General features: G+C 40.7%; 1 protein-coding gene across 22 annotated transcripts in view; it reads left to right on the forward strand.

Annotated features, from left to right (window-relative positions):
• ARPP21 (cAMP regulated phosphoprotein 21) overlaps window positions 1–19,095 on the forward strand; it is a 144,488-nt gene that overhangs the window by 73,659 nt on the left and 51,734 nt on the right. For 12 of the 22 annotated variants that reach the window (XM_036332942.1, XM_036332943.1, XM_036332940.1 and 9 more), the window contains 4 exons: window positions 1,420–1,457; window positions 3,299–3,358; window positions 6,515–6,747; window positions 12,393–12,626. In XM_036332942.1, coding sequence (XP_036188835.1) covers window positions 1,420–1,457; window positions 3,299–3,358; window positions 6,515–6,747; window positions 12,393–12,626 — 565 coding nt within the window. Of the gene's footprint in view, window positions 1–1,419; window positions 1,458–3,298; window positions 3,359–6,514; window positions 6,748–12,392; window positions 12,627–19,095 lie in introns of those variants that run through there. The other 10 variants (XM_036332947.1, XM_036332956.1, XM_036332954.1 and 7 more) reach the window with 6 other exon arrangements.

Below are 19,095 nucleotides of genomic sequence, written 5' to 3' on the forward strand. Positions count from 1 at the left end.
CTTCCCATGACTTGACTCAAGCCAGTAGCAAAACCAAACTAAAGGACATAAAGACAGCAAGATAGTTCCTGGACTGTAAACACGCCTTCATAGGAATAATGTCAGTGGTACACCATTTGTATTTGTTTCCCTTTATAAAATACAAATTTAAAAAAAAACCACAGATATTTTCTGAAAAGTTTTTTTTGGAAATTGACTAAAGTTTTTGCCTTTTGTTAAATAAGGTTTGGGCACACTTGACTTCGAGGAGTGGTTCTAAAGATGCCCTCACCTGCGTGCTCAGGCCACTGAGGAAACATTACGCCCCAAATTAGCCTTTTGGTTTTAGTGGAAGGATATGATTTCCCAGTAAAAAGTACCGAGAAACCAATATCCAATATGCCGCTCTGACTAGTGGTTACATTAACGGCATCTTCGAATTCAAGCATTTGATATTGAAAGGTCCCTATTATTTTTTAGTTTTATTCTCTCCTAAAATGGACCTGTTAAACCTCTATTTATTCCTTTAGCAGGTCACTTATCCATCATTAAGAAAATGGACACTGAAGTATGGTGGATATGTTTATGTTTAGAAACTCAACCGTTTGAAAATGGTTTTCTAAACGCAGTCACTATATTATACGACCAGTGCACCAGCTTTTGTTTGGACTTTTTCTGTTGCTTAAATTTAATTTGATCTGCCCTTCCGTCTCATGTAATGATCATGGAATTTTATTTTCCCTGCATTGTGTATAAACACGAGAAGCTAAGATGAAAGTCATTTGGTTTTCTGTGTGAAAAACTAAGAAATCTCCCATGGAGGGTGACATTTTTTTTTAATTAGCTTCATTTCATTTTCATTTGTCTTCTGCTCCTCCCTCCCCCTTAAGATTGATTGATGGCATCTCTGCAGTTGTAAGAGCCTTGCCGTCAATCTGTTTATATCGTGAGAGTGTATTGTTGCCGGGTGATAACTGCAGGATCCTGGCTTTGCGCTCTCCCCTCCTGGGTGGATCGTGCCAAGCTTGCACGCTCTGCCCTGATTTGAACCTGTCATCCATCGGGGCTCTTGGCGGCTGCATCTCCCCAGCCCCAGAGGAGCCCACTAGCTCAGGATCCCAGGGTCCCAGGTTTCTCCGGCAGGCAGTTCAGTCCACATCTCTCTTCTGACCTTGATGCTGAACGGGCTCAATCTATATGAAACCTGGAGGTGCTCTGATGGAAAAGTACTGTGTGCTGCATGAGAATGGTTTCCGCTCTGACTCTAACCTATTTCTTACCTTTTTTTATTTCCTTTTTTTTTTTTTTCTAAAAATGGTACATATGTTTTCTTAAAATTTTTCCCCTTGGAGGGGAAAATTAGTTTTTAAATCAGGCAAGGATTTGGGATCCCTTCAGCATATCCAGAACCTCTGATACAATCCTTTCTTTATTTTTCAGTCAGTTTGCTCCCAGGAAAGCCTTTTTGTGGAAAACAGGTAAAATGGAATTTGCTTTTTTGTGTCTTTAGAGGAACAAAGTGTGTCATGTGTGTCCTGTATATTCATAGAGATATACATTGCATATATAAGCGTGTGCTTAAATATATGTATCAACAAATACATATATCTATGCGTATACACCTATATATGTACACATATATGTTACTTAGCATGTCTAAACATTATTTCATGGAGAAAAAAAAATTATCTCAGTTACTTCCAAACATGAGTTTAAATGTTTTCACTATTTAAAGTCTCAATTTCTGGTCTTCCAACAGTTGTAATTGCTACTGTTTTCGCCAGGCATGGAAAAGTATAAATATTGAGACCGTACAGGAACTTGCAGTTTCATTGGCTTATTAACAAGGCTGCTAAAAGCACTTGTATATTTGATATTAATAACTACTTCTTTGCTCCATTATTATTTATAGCTCTATAAATAATAATTAGAACACTATTGTTTTATGTTTCTCATTCTAAATAACCTACCAGTCTTTATAAAAGGCCTAACTTGGGAATCTTATCTAAACTAGTTTGGATTTAGCAATACACTTGGCTTGGGAGTAAGTAGGAGGAGGTGGTTGCTATGAAATGAATAGGTTACAACATTTATATAAAATCTTGAGCAGAAGAGCATAAATTTTTCAAATTTAGCTTATACCTTTTTAAAATAGTTTTAAACTGACATAGGCATTAAAATGCTCCATTAATTTAATTGCAGATTTTTAAGGGGAATTAAGAATTCCACATTTGCTGTTATTAATGGGTAACTTGGAATGGAAATATGGTTATTTTAAAAGTGGCAGTTACTTTTATTTTAAAAGTAGTGGTTAATTTTATTTCAGGTGTCAGCTCAATGGGTGGCCCCTATAAAATTGACTAAAATGCAGTCTGTTTGATTAAATTCCAAGACTTACAGAAAGTTTGAACTGGGCATTAGAAATGATTGGGGGGGAGGATGCCATCGTTTATATTAGCAATTAGAATTCTTCAAGTAACTAAGTCCCTCAATTGAATAATCTTATTTTGAAAGAAAAGATGAACTTAGAAAACAAGTCTACATGAGCATTCAAAAACAACTTTAAAATTCATGCAGATTCAGACTGGTATTTCTTATTTACAGTACAGTTAAGAATCGACAAGCATTAACATCTTAGAGATAGTTCTGAATAATTCCAAAATTTTCTATCCTTACCAAAACGATTAAGTGAGCATTTATAATTTAGTTTAGTGGGAAATCTTATTCCCTAACCTTCTAACCAATCATTCTCTCCTACTTTATAATTTTATTCATTTATTTGGGTTTTGTACAAACATACTGCTAATACACTGTGTCCCTTTTATTCAAATTAGATTGTATTCATCAAATACAATAATTGGTGACATACATACATTGCATGTATGAATAAGTCTTGATGTTCCCATAAAGCAAAAATTTAATGGAATGGATTCCTTACAAAAGTAAATATATCGCTTAGATACCTGCCTTTGGAATGTCAATATTTCACTGCTCAAGAAATAAGGAATAACTTAAATATTACTCAAGAAAAATAGTCACAACTAATATATTTAATTAAATATCTATTACATCTGTATCAATTACTTTTCTTCTCCTCTTCTATTTCCTCACCTCTTCCCTTTCCCTTACTAACATCAGTGTTTGAATCCTAGGTTAGGGAAAAACCATGCTGACATTAATTTATTATGGCTAAATTAAATGTCATACAAATAAAACAGTATACGGGAATGATTTGCAAGACAGGTGTGTTATACTAGAGTACACTTCCATTTATTACCTTCAGGTTTTATATCATAAAAATCATGTTTTTCATTTCCAGTAGGCTCTTGGAAGACAGTAACATATGCAATGAGACCTATAAGAAAAGACAGCTCTTTCGGTTGGTATGGTTTACTTTTCTAAAACTGTGTTTTCAGATTATGTGGCAGAATCAATGTTAAATATAAGTGTATTAGTGTAAACTATCTCTGTTCATGAAATGAAATATGTTCAGTTATCTCTTTGTAAAGCTTTTTACAGAACTAGTGTGGAAGCCATATTGGATAATGTGAGATCCAGGACTGGGAGACCATTACTTTGATACAATCCTTTAGCGGTCTTCCTTTGATTTTCTGATTGTTTTTATTTTCTCAAGGGCTAACTTTAGAAGCACACTGATTTAACATTCCCAAATCAACTTCGGTGAATTACAGAGTTAAAATTTCTCTGACAGGTTGCAATTGTGTATACATTCCCAACACTGGAAACAAATCATTGATAACTCTATTTGAATTCTTGATTTTTAGCTATTACTATCCATCATGCTATTTCAAACAGTATTTTTTCAAGAACAGATTTTATTTCTAAAGAAAAATAAGAGATTGCTTCCAATTATAATGAACTACTTAAGTCAAGATCTTTTGTGGGCTATGGGTAATTTTATATATGTATATACATATAAAATTATATATAATATTAAATTATATAATATAATTTTGTAACTATAATATAAATTATATATTTTTAAGTTGTGAGCTAGGCTAGAAGCTCCATTAAAACAGGGATCATACCTATATCACTACTCTATTAAATGTGCCTCTAGCATTCATTATGAAACTAAGGATATACACAGTCCTCTTTATACACTTAATACCTAATACATATATTAATATGTTAGTTCTTTTGTGAATATTAGGATTCATCTCTGTTGTAGGACAGGCAGAATAAAGAAAGAAAACTTTACTAGGGACCCTCCCCACAATCCCGAGCATGTGCCCTGACTGGGACTTGAACCCGTGACCTTTTGATGCACCGGACAACTCTCAACTAAGTGAACCTCACCTGCCAGGGCTTGAATTCCCTCTTTTAACATGCACAGATCTTGATTTAGGATGATGACTTGTGCTGGTGGAGAAGCAGAAGAACTTAAGGAAATCTTAGGTTGCCTTATTAGCCAGGGGATATAGCACAAGTCTAGAGGAACTACACAATGTTCTAGAAACAGCCAGGCCAGAGGGAAGGGTGTATGTAAACTACAGCACCCTAGCTTGCACTCAGGAATAGTGGTGGACACCTCCTTTGCAGAGAAAGGGCCACCCACACTGGCATTTAGGGGAAGTCTGGATTCCTGCCAGGGAGGTGCAGAGTTAACGGGGAGAGGGGCCACTGAAGCAGAATTAGTTATGATCACCCCCACATGGAGAACTTCCTTCTGACGCACCCTGTCTGCTGAGGTAAGAACCAACTCAAATGTTTCTGATAATAAACATTCCAAATTAGCTACACCTGAGATTACTGTCACACCCTTGGTACATTTACAGTTGCTAAATACTATTTAGGCTGGCTTGGTCAAAGATGGGTATAATTAACCAGAATTCAACGAGAAAAGGATGACGTTGAATTTGGAGATTGAGAGGGAGACAATCGGAGATGGAAAAATTCCTCTTTCTAGCAAAAAAGGGTGCTTTTCCTCCAGGCTACCTCCGCTGGCTTTCTTAAATTTCAAAGGACTTTAAGAACTAAAGTCACCTGGCCATTGGTGAGTGTTTGAGACTTCCTGCTCGCAACCTTGTCTTTTTTAAGATGGTCCTTGTTTCTAAAACCGGTTCTAAGGCCCTGAGAACAGAGAGCATGTTTGTAAGGAAATAATAACAAAGGACAGCAGGGCACGAAGTGGGTTTTGTTTTGTGAGTTTTCTGTTCCACTTCCTCCCCTCACTTTACAAAGTTCCTATCACAGATGAGCTACGTCATTTTTATTATCTTTGGGTCCATTTACCTCCTTCCATTTTCATGAAGTAAAAGAAAAAGCTTAGTAAGTAAAGTTGAAGTAAAACCTAAAATTTTCTCTGTACCTTCTGTACAATTCGGCTTATGTTTCAATCAGATATGCATACCTCTAGCTTCCCAAAGTCCATTATTATCTTTAGAAGAATATTGATCAGCAAAGCTAATGATCCCGTGTGTGAGATTTGGATCAAGCTGGAGTAGGTCACATCACAGTCCTATGAAAAGAGGGGTTATATCTACTGCCTGTGATTTATGTCCCCATCTACTTAAAATCCATGGGAATCGAAGAATATTTTAATGATCCATTATTTCCAACCGCAGAAAAGGCTTTGAAAATATTAAGTTACTCTTTAAGCAGATTGGAAACCAATGAAAATGCAAATTTCACCCACTTTCTCTAGAAAAGACATGCCATTTGGTACACTGCTGACAGATTCTCTGGAGTCTTAAAAATTCACTTGTGGCTATTGGCCCTCTTCCAACACATTCGCTTTCTTTCTATTTGAATTTTGAACAAATGTGTTATTCCACCTCTGGAGCTTTTGTTGTTTGTTTGTTATTTCCATGGATCCCCCTGGAATGTCTCTCCTTGTTATTCGCACCGGCTTTTCCATGTGAAAAGGATTAAGAGGCTCTTACCTCTGCCTGTGAAGGGTGAATCACTGGGAAACACTCTCACCATCAGCCAACCGGGAGTTCCTGTGATTTCTGGACTGCCCCTCAAAGCTTTCATGAATTCAGACACGTAGCTCATGACGTTAGAAAACACATGAATGAATGAATGAATGAGTACATGGCCTTTCTGGAGCTGTGTGCACTTCCCAGAGGCCAATTAATGCCGAAGGGAGAGACAAAACTCTTCCTTGGTGGACGTTGCTTTGAGGGTCATTCAAGATCCCAGGTGTTTCCAAACATTGATTCCTTGTTGACGTGGGTCCAGAGACTTTATCTTCCCTCCCCTCCACAACAGACGTCTCCAATTATGTTCTCCGCCATGTTTTTCTCATGGCTTCTCCTTCACCGGCAGAGGGATCACGCGGCATTTCAGTTGGGTGTTTTCTGTTTGTGACACACTATGTGTGATGCGTGACCCGTCTGCCATCCGTGAGGCATGTGTGGGTCTGCTGGGGAGGCAGCAGGTCTGCTGGAGGGGGTGGATGGGTAGGGTCTCGTGTAGACGACTTCGGAGAAAGGTCCCACTCCGTGCCCACCACTGCGCCTGGGATGTAACACTGTCCCCGTGCCTTTTTCTGACGGCCGTGCTCCAGGGGCAACCGAGATGGCTCGGGGAGAACGTCGGGGAGTCGGCAGAGCAGCTCGGAGAACGAACTCAAGTGGTGCGACCACCAAAGGGCCTGGAGCAGCACGGACTCCGAGAGCTCCAACCGCAATCTCAAGCCCGCCATGACCAAGACGGCGAGTTTTGGGGGCATCACGGTGCTGACCAGGGGTGACAGCACGTCCAGTACCAGGAGTACCGGGAAGCTGTCCAAAGCAGGTAGTTAGTACTGGAGGGGTTTAAGTCCCGTGGTGTTTTCTGAAGTCCACCCAAGCTGTAAAGGCGCCATTCCCTCTGGCTCTGAGTCAACTAATGATGATGACATGAATCTGGGATAGACTGAGGTCAGAAGGTGCAGTTTAAATCCCAGCACTGCCTCTGGCTAGCTGGGTGTGAAAGTCCAATTATTAACCTCTCTAATCTCTAGTTTCCTCATCTATAACGTGTAGGTTATAATAGAATATTACTTGAACCCCCCCCCCCCCCGCAATAGACTATTTTAACTTCCATTCCAATGATTGCCCTAAAAATGGTTACCAAGGCACGTGCACCGGGCAATTGTTCTGTGAAGGTTAGCTTTTTAAAAATCTAATATTATGAGTTATTCCATAAAGCTACATTATAGCAATTTTGGTATTAGTAGTTTCCATTCCTGTTTTGGTATGATGTTAGTATTATCCTCGGCAAGCTAGTTAACCCATGTGAGCCTCAGTTTTCTCATCAGAGAAATGGGAATAATAATAGCACCAATATTTCAAAGTAATTGTTAAAACCAAGAGTTAATATACTCAAAGCAATCCCTGGCAGGTTGTTAGGCCTCAATAAGGCACCAGTTTCTGTTTATTTTGCTTATTCCCATGCAATGTTTCCATCCGTGCTTTGCCGATAAGGAGAGTGGTCCTCAAAGGTTTAGAGTTTCCATGTAGCCAGGTCCATGCATCTGAGTTTTATTGTTTGTTTTTGGTCTTTGGTGGGTTTTTTTTCTTCTTCTAAGTGAATAGTGATCTTTTGAGTTTGGTAGTTCAAGTTTGCATGGGCAGGCTTTGGGAGTTCTTAATGATGAGAGATCTCGAACCATTAACTTGAAACAAATTTAAACTGATGGAAGCATCAACACCATGGGCTTCACGAGTCTGCAAACCACCCCACATGCTCTTCCATTTTTAACTCTTCTTTTCCCCAAGAATCTCTCACCATTGTTTACAAATTACTTTCAGATATTTATGATTTAAAAAACCTCATAAAGCCCTAACCGGTTTGGCTCAGTGGATAGAGCGTCAGCCTGCGGACTGAAGGGTCCCAGGTTCGATTCCGGTCAAGGGCATGTATGTTGGTTGCGGGCACATCCCCAGTAGAGGGTGTGCAGGAGGCAGCTGATCAATGTTTCTAACTCTCTATTCCTTTCCCTTCCTCTCTATAAAAAAAAATCAATAAAATATATTAAAAAAAAAACACTCATAAAATCGCAGGAAGGTAACAGACGACCCTTCAGTAGCACTCCATGAACTTAAGTTTTTATTTGTATTTATTTATTATTTTTATTGAATTTACTGGCATGACATTGGTGAGTAAAATTGTATAGGTTTCAGGCGTACAATTCTATAACACATCACCTGTATATTGTATTGGTGTTCATCACCCCAAGTGAGGTCTCCTTCCATCACCATTTTAGTTTAGTATGTACTGTCATTGTTTTGGTTTGGTTTGGGTTTTACTTCAGAAGTGGGGATGCCCTGACTCTCAGATAGGGTGGGGGTGAGTACTGGGATTCCCTAGCAGGCCCTGGGTCTCAGGGTGCACGGGGGGTGCATTCAGGGCCTGGGGTCGCAGGTGAGTGGCAGGCCAGAGACAGGAGGAGAATGGTGAATGGGCAACACCAGCCAGCGGTTAGACATGGGCTGCCCTAGGCTGTGAGTACTTTCCCAACCAAGCATCACACTCACTCTAGGGGGTGTTCTATGAAATCCAGGCTCATTATGCTAATGGTTTAACATAATTATGTTGTTGACAAATGCCTCCTGAGAAATTATCTCGTGTTTTCCTACATAGGCAGAAAATTAATAGCATTTAGTCATAGTCACTCCTTTAAATGTACATATCTTGCTTCTTGGAACGATTCAGGTGAGCTCACCCTGCCTTCTGTCGTTTTTATTCACCAATTGGAGAATTCTTGATTTCTAACTCTAATTAATTGCTCTTGGTATATCCCACTATTGCAGCAACTGAAGTCAAGAAAATCCACCGTGGTGCACTTAAGCACTTGTAAACTAAGAAAGGTTTAATAGTTTTACATCTTCTTAAAAGGCAGAAACCAAGTACCTTAAATGGCGCACTTGAAAATTCCAGTACACCTAAAGAGCTCTTATGATTTTTAAATTAATCGGCATTCTCCATGCACCAACCCCCAATCCCTTCCAAAGCAAAGGTTTTGGGAAACATTTAAAACACCTCAAGAATGCTAAAATGCCATGTTCTCTGAAGAATGGTCAGAAATTGTAAATGCTTCAGACATTTTCTAATCTAAGTGTCTCCATTTGAAACCTTGTCAAGGTGCAGGAATGGAAAGCAAAAAAAAAAAGAAAAAGAAAAAAGTAAAATAATAATAATAAAGGCATCAAGATAGGCTGTCAAAACAAACTCAGTTTCCCAAGCGGGTTTTTATGAAGCAGAGCTGTCAGTTCTACTGTCGTGAAACTTCAGAGCAGCACACGTTTCCAATTTTTGACCTTATTGTGCAAAGTGGGCTTGCAAACAGTCCTTCTGCCTCTTAGAAACCAAGTCTGGAGGGGTGACATATCAGGTGCTCTTCTCCTCTAATTACATCGGTTGGAGTTTTGTATAGATAATAATAGGACATTTTCCAAGTGGGAAACATGTTTTCCTACATTTGGGAGAAAACACAGTACTGAAGTCTGAACATACAAGCACAGTCTCTGGGGCCTGGGCTGCCCTTTCCCTGTTGCATCCCCCGCACGGGGCACGGGGCCACCTAACAGATGTCCAGCACACACCCTTGCAGGTGAATGACATCACTATGTCATTACATCCTCCTTGTGATGAGAATTTGAATGGTGCTTGTGCTGCAACCTCAGCAGTTTCCTGGCAGTGGTGATGTGGTTGAAAAATAGGAGTATGACCCCTGTTTCTCTCCACTGTTTCTCTATCATCCCTCCCTCTTGACCTCCACAGTAGGGGTTCTCACCTTTAGCTGCATCAGTGTCATGTGAAGGATTTCTTAAGCACAGATTGCTTGTTCAGAAACCATGCCTGGAGAACAACTGTTCTAGAGAAATAGATAGCCTTCTGTTTTGTTTTAATTATTGTACATGGCCTGGCGTTTTGTTTTCTGGACGCAAGGCCATTCTTGCTGCCCCCTTCCTAGTCTACACCCTAGAGTATTTTTTAAAATTCTTTATTGTTGAAAGTTATAGTATTTTTGAAGCCAATGCAACACATTTCCTCTTGCTGCCACTCTTCTTCTGCATGTTTATTTTCATCATTACACTAATGCATCCTAGATATTTTCTTCTGCCCTGTAATACTGAATTTTGACCCCTGGATCTGGAAACATTTTCTTGAATTCAGAAAAAGAATACTTATGTTTCAGGGTTCTTAAAGAAAAATTGCATCAGATGAGTTAAACAGGCAAGGAAGACTTTATCTCATAATTATTGCAATAGGAGTTAAGACTATAACAATAGGGGAGGGAGATGAAACTCCACCCTGCTAAAACAAAGGGCCAGAAAGCATTAGTGAGCTGGTGGAAAAGTGCTGGATGACTTTAGAGAGGTGATTGGTCAATGTGATTGCACCATCTGTGTTTGCTACTTGGTGTTTATCAAAGTCAGGTTCTTACCCTCCCACAGAAGCTGACAGACAAGGGCACTATTCTTCTTGATCTCATTTCAAAGGAATAGCTCCCAAGTCCTCCCAGCTCACACCTCAAATCAGAGTTCTGACATGCCTCATTGGCTCCAGCTCTTTCTCACAGTGTATCCCCTCCGCCCAGACATAGGCATGATCATTTTTATATGACCTTACATGTTGGGGGTCAGAAGTTTTATTTTATGATTACTGTTGTTGTTGTTGTTGAGCCTTTACTATTGTCAAACTTGGACTGCAACATCAGATCATACATGGCAAGTCCTCAAACTCTGGGGCTGTGATTTCTGGGTCATAATATCAGTGAGGTGGTCTCAGAATTACTCTTAGCATTTTCAGAATTCTCTGTAGATCCTTTATTTCCCCCCTCATGTTATTCAGAACTGCATTAGTATTTTAAACTGGTTAGTTGGAGCATCCTGAATTAATCTGAAACTTTATTAATATTAAGAACCAAGTCATGGAAAAAGAGAAAATTCCAAACTGAGAACATCTGTGGTAGTCCATGGAATACTCATATGCATGCTTTTAGGAGGCAGTTGGGTCCTGGTTAAATCTATATTAGTCCACCAAGAATAAATCCTAGCTCTATCATTTCCTAGCTCTATGAGTCCACTTGAGTTACCTAACTTCAATTTCTCTATCCATATAGGCAGTAATAGTACTTATTATTAAGGTTTATCCAGGTGCTCACACATACTGAATGCTCAAGGAAAGTCACGATCCTCCTCCTCAGAAACCAGCACTCTCCACTGGCCCCTCTTCCCCGCAGCGGTCTGCTGTATTCCTATCCCTTATTTTCAAAGAATCCCAGTTTAGTTTAAGGGTACATTTTAGAATCTTGAAAACAAGGTGAATATATGTGTTGGATATGTTAACCTTTAATGCCATAGAAGAATGCATTTTTTCATGTCCAAAGTCAATAGAGTGTGCTAATAATTTAAAAATGGTATTGTACGGCATTCTTGCAATCTACGGTAGCATCCAAATCACTATTGGCTTAAATTCACAGATATTTAAATTTTGCTTGGTGTGTTTTCTCTTGGAAGCTCTGGTTAATAATCTGGTTGATGCCCAGAACAGTCATGGTCAAGGTCCCCACGGCTACTTGACTCTGGTTGCAGGGAAGGGCCCTATTGCCTAATTAGGCACCTAATGGGTGCCTAATGTAGCAACTGTTTCTTTGTCCCAGAGAAAGGAGAGGGAGATGATTATGGCTAGATTCCACCTTGGGAGCTTCTGCACACTGACCTAGTCACCTACATGTGAGAAAGCCACAGCCCACAAGCATGCCTAATGACTTAACTGTTCTGTGTCACTTAAAGAATGCTTCATGATTGTCATGAAGACCAAACCCACCTTGGTCCACCTGTTGGTTATATTAATAAGACTTCTGCAAACGTGTGAACTACAGTGCAGAGCTTAAGCACTCCCAATAGGAATGATCCACTTCTTCTACTCACATCTGGGGGGAAAGATGATTTCCAGCTCCGTGCCTTCACATTTTAACTTTGCGGATGTTGAAGCACCGGTATTTAAGAACCATCTGTATGATTAACATATCACAGGACTCCTCCTTAAACTGGTCTCTTGAAGCTCTATTTCAGTCATTTTCTTCTCATAACTCCAGTAAGATGTTCCCATGGCTTTAATTACTCAGGGTGATGGGAGTTCTCAGGCACTGAGTTCAGAGCTTTAGGGTACCATTTACCAGTCAGTCACCCTAAGGGCATGTACGAAGGCTAAGAGAGTGTTCATTCTTAATCTCGTTTTTAAGGAAATTGACACATCTGAAAACGGTGTAGCAGATATCTCAATAAAATATGAGCCCAAAATGTGGGAGGGGCATTCGTTATTCCTGCCCTGCAGCACTCACCTCGAACTTTTGAATGATGGATTATTTAAAGTAGCATTTAGACCCAGAGCTGTGGTTTTTGTTCTCTTCTCTTTGGTGAATGACGTGTCGCTTTGTATCTCTGTGGTAGGTTCTGAGTCGTCCAGCAGTGCCGGCTCCTCGGGATCGCTGTCCCGCACCCACCCGCCTCTCCAGAGCACACCCCTGGTCCCGGGCGTGACGGCCACTTCTCCTGGCTGCGTGCCCTACCCGGAGAATGGGATGGGGGGCCAGGTCGGTCCAGGCAGCACCAGCTACATCCTCCTTCCACTGGAAGCTGCAACAGGCATCCCGCCCGGAAGCATCCTTCTGAATCCGCACACAGGTTCGTGTATCATTTCCTCTGCTTTGGCAGGGACTCAAAACCAGAAGTTTGTTCTCGTGCTCAGTCTTAGGATTTTCCTAGCCAGTTATTTGAAAACTAGAGGTCTGATGCACGAATTTCATGCAAGGGGCTTAGCCCCCACCCGCCGCAGCTTTGTCCGGAAGGTCGTAGGGAAGGACGTCTGGTCTAATTAGCATATTACCCTTTCATTATTATAGATTCTTGAGCAGGAGAGCTTGGTGCATGTACTTCTAGGGAGAGTCTTGGCTTAGGATCTGTTGCTACAACCTACATTTCCGTACTGCTATCAGTATTGATATAGGTATATAGGCATAGATGCTTCCCAGAAATGCCCCCTGTTCTCTGTCCGCTCATCACTGACCACGGTGTTTCTCATGTCTTCCCAGGAACTAAGATCTCAGATCAGTGAGTGGTGAGCTGGGATACACTAATTGAAACTTGGTGTTTCTCAGAATAAATCCATGCATAGCCTGTTATGATGTTAAAAGTGTCTCTGCATCCAAAATATTTCATGAACGTGAGACATTAATTGGGACGCAGAGTGGATTCTTAACTGTAGCAGATATTCCTGGCCTTGCCACTTCCCCCAGTTCCTACTGGAGAATAAGGCACATCAGCGGCGAAGAGGGTACAGAGAGCAAATTCTTGTGTATTTTAGAGATTTAAGGCCTAGACTGGTTTTGGTAGAGTGTGGAAAAGTGGCAACTTCCTGATTATGGTTTCTTCAAAGGTAAAAGGCTATTGGCTCTTAGTTTTTTCATTTCTCTAGCATTTGGTTAACTTCCATAGACCCAGAGCATTGAGCCAACAGACGGATGAGCGTTTGCTTTATGAGGGAGACTTCCCACGCTGGATAATGTTGCCCGTGCCTCCAAGTTATTTGGCAATATCTGCAGACATTCTGATTATCATGACCCGGGGAGGAGGGGGCTGCTACTGGCCAGAGGTAGAGGCCAGAGGTGCTACTAAACATCCTACAAGGCACAGGTCGGCTCCTTACAACACAGGAGTGCTCAGCCCCAAAATGTCAGCGGTGCAGTGGTTGAGAGAGCCTGGGTTGGAAGGTTTGACCTTGACTCGTCACTTCCTCAGAAGCCTTTCTAGTGATTGAATTGTCTCAAAATATATCGGAGGTTTGGTTTAGGTTATTGCAGTGTACTTCTTCGATGTGCTAAACTTGAAAATGCAAAACCGGATGTGACGCTCATAAAAATGATCCGACTCCATCTTCTGACATATAGAGTGCTATCAGCAATTAGGAAATTCAGAGAAACATGAGAATGATAGTAAAAGAGCTACTTGAATAATTGCCACAGTTTCATGAAAACATCTGGCACATTCCCAAGGCCTGGTGTTTGAGACGTTTTGAAAATGCCATCAGCTTTAGGGAAAAAGAAGGCATAATCATTTTATTGAAAACCATTTGAAAGCTTTCTGATTAGATACTTCTAAGGAGAATATTAGATTGCCTTTATCTTATTTGGATCATCGTAAGCACTATAAAATAAATTAAAAGAAAACCAGCGTCCTATTCACTACTCTGGGCTCTGATCGAAGTACGATCTGACTCTGTTGGCTTAAATTCTTTCTCTTTTAATTGAGATGGTGGGCTTGCAGACAGGAGCACAAAACTAAGCATTCGTTTGGAGTTGTTTCATTTTCAGCCAAATTGCAGAGCGTTTCACAAAAGCACAACAGAGTATTTTTCGGGTAGAATGCGAGAATATTACTTGTAATGACAGTGTGGCTGTGCATGCGTATGTGTATATTATCATCTGTAATCTTGTTTACAGAAAAGGAAAGCAAGCTCTTTCTGGTGCCAAGCCCCAATTCTTATTCATGGGACGGAGTCATTTAGAGCTGTTGTCACAATCTCTCCTTTCAGAATGGATCCTAACTAAGGGACAGGATCTAATCAAGCTGCTGAACGGCTTTGCCATCCACCCTTCTCTGATCTGACAAATGCTAGACCAGCGGTTCTCAACCTGTGGGTCGCGACCCCTTGGGCGATCGAACGACCCTTTCACAGGGGTCGCCTAAGACCATCCTGCATATCAGATATTTACATTACGATTCCTAACAGTAGCAACATTACAGTTATGAAGTAGCAACGAAAATAATTTTATGGTTGGGTCACAACATGAGGAACTGTATTTAAAGAGCCAGAAGGTTGAGAACCACTTGCTAGACCTTAAAATATCCCTAGACAAGGAGGAGAATGTACTAATACATTGTATACTATGGTTGAGTGGTGAGATGTAAGGAGGATTCTGATGTTTCTTCCTTTACAGAATGTTTTTGTAAATTGAAAATATGTGCATAATTGTATGTATATGTGTGTGTGTGCATGTGTTGTGTGGATATGTTCATGACTGTCTGTCTCTCTACCTATCTAACCTCTTATAGGCCTCTACTACTGAAACTGGAAATCTGCCCGCTTTGGGCTGGAACTCCCCTTTCTCTGTCATTTCTGTGAATGAAATCCACACTTCTCATCCTCTGCCAAATACATAGAAATTCCTGGCTGTTAGGAACCAACAGGATATAACTACTTTGCTTCTTATGTCCATTTTTCTGGGGTTCATTTCCTTGTTACCAGCACATTTATATGCTCCGGTGGAAAGGGACCATATTTGGCTATTTTTTACTTCCCTAGATTGGATAACAAATTAGTCTTATACACCGTGCTTAGGCAAAGGTGGTCAATTATTACATATAATTGAAGTATTATCAACTACCCATTATATACACACACACAGAGTGGCCAGATTATTATGACCGGCCAGATTATTATGACCACCCCATCAGTTCTTCATTGACACTTCCAAAAATACTGAATATTGAAAACTTCCTAAGCAAGTACTCTCAAGGTTTTATTATTATTATTTGCATAACTAATTCACTTCATTGTACTGATGGGGTGGTCATAATAATCTGGCTGGTCATAATAATCTGGCCACTCAGTGTATATGTGTATATATATAAATATGTACACATTTATACACATATATACATATATACACATATATATATTGAGGTGGATAGGGAGCAGTTTTCCATCTAATGTCTAATATTTGAGAATGTGGCTCAAGTATGACATTAGGATTGATGAAATATCTGTTTTAAGCAGGAGTAAGACAAGCAATGATTTGAAAATACGAAGTGCCTGCCAGTCATGTCTTCTAAATGAAACAAAAACGAAACTTCCTTTGTCAGCACAATTGACTTGGCTCTTGCTAAGCACTAAATATTTGGCTCTTGGAGTTCCCCAGATACAGCCACAAGTTTTCATTTTGTCTGGCCCTAGAGTCGGCGCTCAGGACCTTGGGCCTGTTCTTCCTTTGCTTTTCCGGCATCTGGAGGCTCTGTTTCAAAGTTACCTCTCTGTTAGGTCTTTGTGTTTGCAAGGCAAGCCTGTTCTGAGCCTTGACTTTGATCTTTCTTGGACTCAGCCTCCTTTCAGAAATTTCTAGCAGAAACTCAACTTTGTTTGGCTATTTTCTTTCAACTCAGTGCTATCCAGAGATGCCAGTCGCCGTTGGCATCCCTCAAGTACTTGTCAATGCCGGGATAGGTTTCATTCTACTTTGCTTTGCCTTCATCTGTGCAGGTGCATGATGTGTGATGTGAGGGCTGCCTTCAGGGACTTCACTTTGAACAGCCCCGTCGTCCCAATGGGCCTCCGTGATCCTCTCCTTTTTTTCTATTTCATAAGACTTCTAGCATCTGTTCACCCAGACTACTCCCACCTTTGTCTTAAATGCCCTGTGAAGTTTCTGTGTGCTACTATTCAAGCATATCTTTGCAAGATCTGGATGAATCCTTGCCTATCCATAATCACCAGCTCCCTTATAATCTGACTAGAGGCCCAATGCATGAAATTCATGCAAGGGGCTTGGCTCTAGCAGCCCCAGCTTCGTCCGGAAAGTAGTCTGGAAGGACGTCCGGTCTAATTAGCGTATTACGCTTTTGTTATTATAGATTGATCACCTTCTAAACCCTAGGAAAGGAAAATCTTTCTCTCACCCCCTTTCTTCCTTTGAAATAAACACCCTTCTGCCAAGTACATGGCAGACAAGCCTTGGTGTTAAGAACCAAGAGCACATGACCACTTTGCTTCTTGTGTCAGTTGCCCATGGGTTCATTTTCTTGATACCGGCATATTTATAAGCTCTTTCTGGGGACGATGGGTCATACTTTGTTGTGTTTTTATTTTTGGTTTTGCATCCTGGAATGGATAACAAAGTCTTAGTCACTGTATAGGGCTCAATAAGTATATATTAGTAAAATAATATCTATTACACATTATTCGTGTTGCTGAGGAGAGGGGAGACATGTTTCGCCTAATGTCATGTATCAGAGAGGAATGAGCATTCTGCACGGAACCTTTCCTCAGCCCTGGCACAGCGCACAGCACGGGCTCACTCTGTGACTGCACTCTCTGTACTTGTGCCAGCACACGTGCCAGGGCCTGCTGGGCATGCCAGTGCAGGTCCTGACATGAAGACCTCTTCTGAGCTGGATAGTCCCAGGGTCGGCTAGTTTTTCTGTCCCCTTTGGACTTCAGCTGTCATTCAAACTAACTGCTTGTATTCAGTGGTCACTGCACCTGGATGGAGGAAACGGTAGAACACAGAGAGGTGATCATTGCCCAACTTGAAAACCAAGAGTCACCCATCCTTGCTGTCTTAGGAAATCATTTGTTCTCTTTCCTGGCATCCACCTCGCCTCTTTCATTTTCCTCCATTATTTTTACCTCTCCTCAAATCAATCTTTTATACTTTCTTCTCCTTCCAGAAGAAGGTGCCATTACTCTCTACCCAAGTTGATTCTTACTTCTTTTCCTATGTAACTATTTAGAAACATTTCTTTCTTCTGGTCCACAGCATATTGATAATATTTCAAACAGGAGATCTAAACTGTATCAAAAAGAACATCTGACTTTCTGCAGTTATGTTATTCATCCTAATTATGCTCAGCTTTTCACACTTACCGGGGATGTTGAAAATCATGTAGAATAGAATAGATTCTTTCTTTTAGTTTGTCATTGTTGTGTATATGTTTGTATATTTGTGTATTTTTATAAGCACATAGACTAATTTTAAAATGGTTTCATATAAAGTTGCTGTGAAGATTTTTTTTAAATATTAGGTACCTAAATTTTTCCTCTTTTAAAAATACAAAAAATGGGGTGGAGGTGGAGGCACTAAGGATTTGAACACTAAATGGCCTAAATAGAATTTTTTTTTTGAAATTAAGCTATTTTTCATCTTTTCCAAAATTGCTGGTTTATGGGGGGAAAAATGGGTTGCAGATTTAAAATCCAGAAGAAAGCTATTTTTTAAAAGAGAGAAAATTAAATGACAGTGACAGGAAAACAAGTATCCATAAAGAACAATAGAAAAAAAAATGCCACTCAATTTAGTGATTGTTCCGTGAATATAATTCTGGTACATTTGCTTCCATCATAGCATGTGTGATTGGTTATGAAACTGTTATCAGTTCAGGCAGGTTATGATCATGGAAATGCAGCATTTAAAGTTGCTTGTTATACACACACACACACACACACACACACACACACACACACACACACACACACCTGGGCTGAAATTTCCTGGTAATGATGGGGAATGCTAAGCTCCCATACGGTTCCTAACTGAGCTGAAGTCAAATCCATTGTTTTTTGCCTGTGAGAACTTGGTTTGATTTCACTACAACACCAGCATTTGCCTCGCCAACCTATCCCAGTTTCCTTTCTTATGTCATTTACAGAGTGCACAGGTGATGGGCATGACCTGCACACATCTGACATGTGGCCTTAGCAAATATTTGCACATGTGAACACCTGCGTAAGCATCACCTGGCGTAAGACATAGAGCATGTCTCGTCTCCCAGGGGCGTCCCTCATGGTCCCTTAGATACACCACTATTCTGAGTTCCATTGTGTTGGCAAGTGATGCCTGATCTTGAATGAAATGGAACTGGAATTATACAGTCGCTGCCCTTTGGGGACTGGTTTCTTCCACTTAGCAAACATCATCTAATTAACATCATTTGAGAACAGTTGGTTCTTTGTTGTTAAGTAGCATACAGCTTTTTCTCACTAGACTATCATTTCCTTTGGGTCAGGTTTTATATTTCCCTCCCTGTTCTTTTTTTGGTGGTTGCCGCTGCTAATTTTCCTCACCTTGCTGGTGATCTTTGGTGGTTCTTCACATACGTTACAAAAGCACAAGGCTGATTTCCTCGGCCATCACATGCCTCTTCCCGGGATCAGATGCTCGTGCAAGCCCTGCACACTGAACAGTGCAAGGAGAGGCTGTAGACACGTGCATGGGAAGAACTCAGCAAGCTGCCTCTGCCTCTGCCAGGCGGGCGGGGAGGGGGGAACCTTCTCGGAGACACCAGCCTCATGCTGGGAGTCCTCCTCCTCCTCCCAGGCATT

This window comes from Myotis myotis, unplaced genomic scaffold, assembly GCF_014108235.1.
Source record: "Myotis myotis isolate mMyoMyo1 unplaced genomic scaffold, mMyoMyo1.p scaffold_m19_p_13, whole genome shotgun sequence".
In the NCBI taxonomy this organism is placed as follows: Eukaryota; Metazoa; Chordata; class Mammalia; order Chiroptera; family Vespertilionidae; genus Myotis; species Myotis myotis.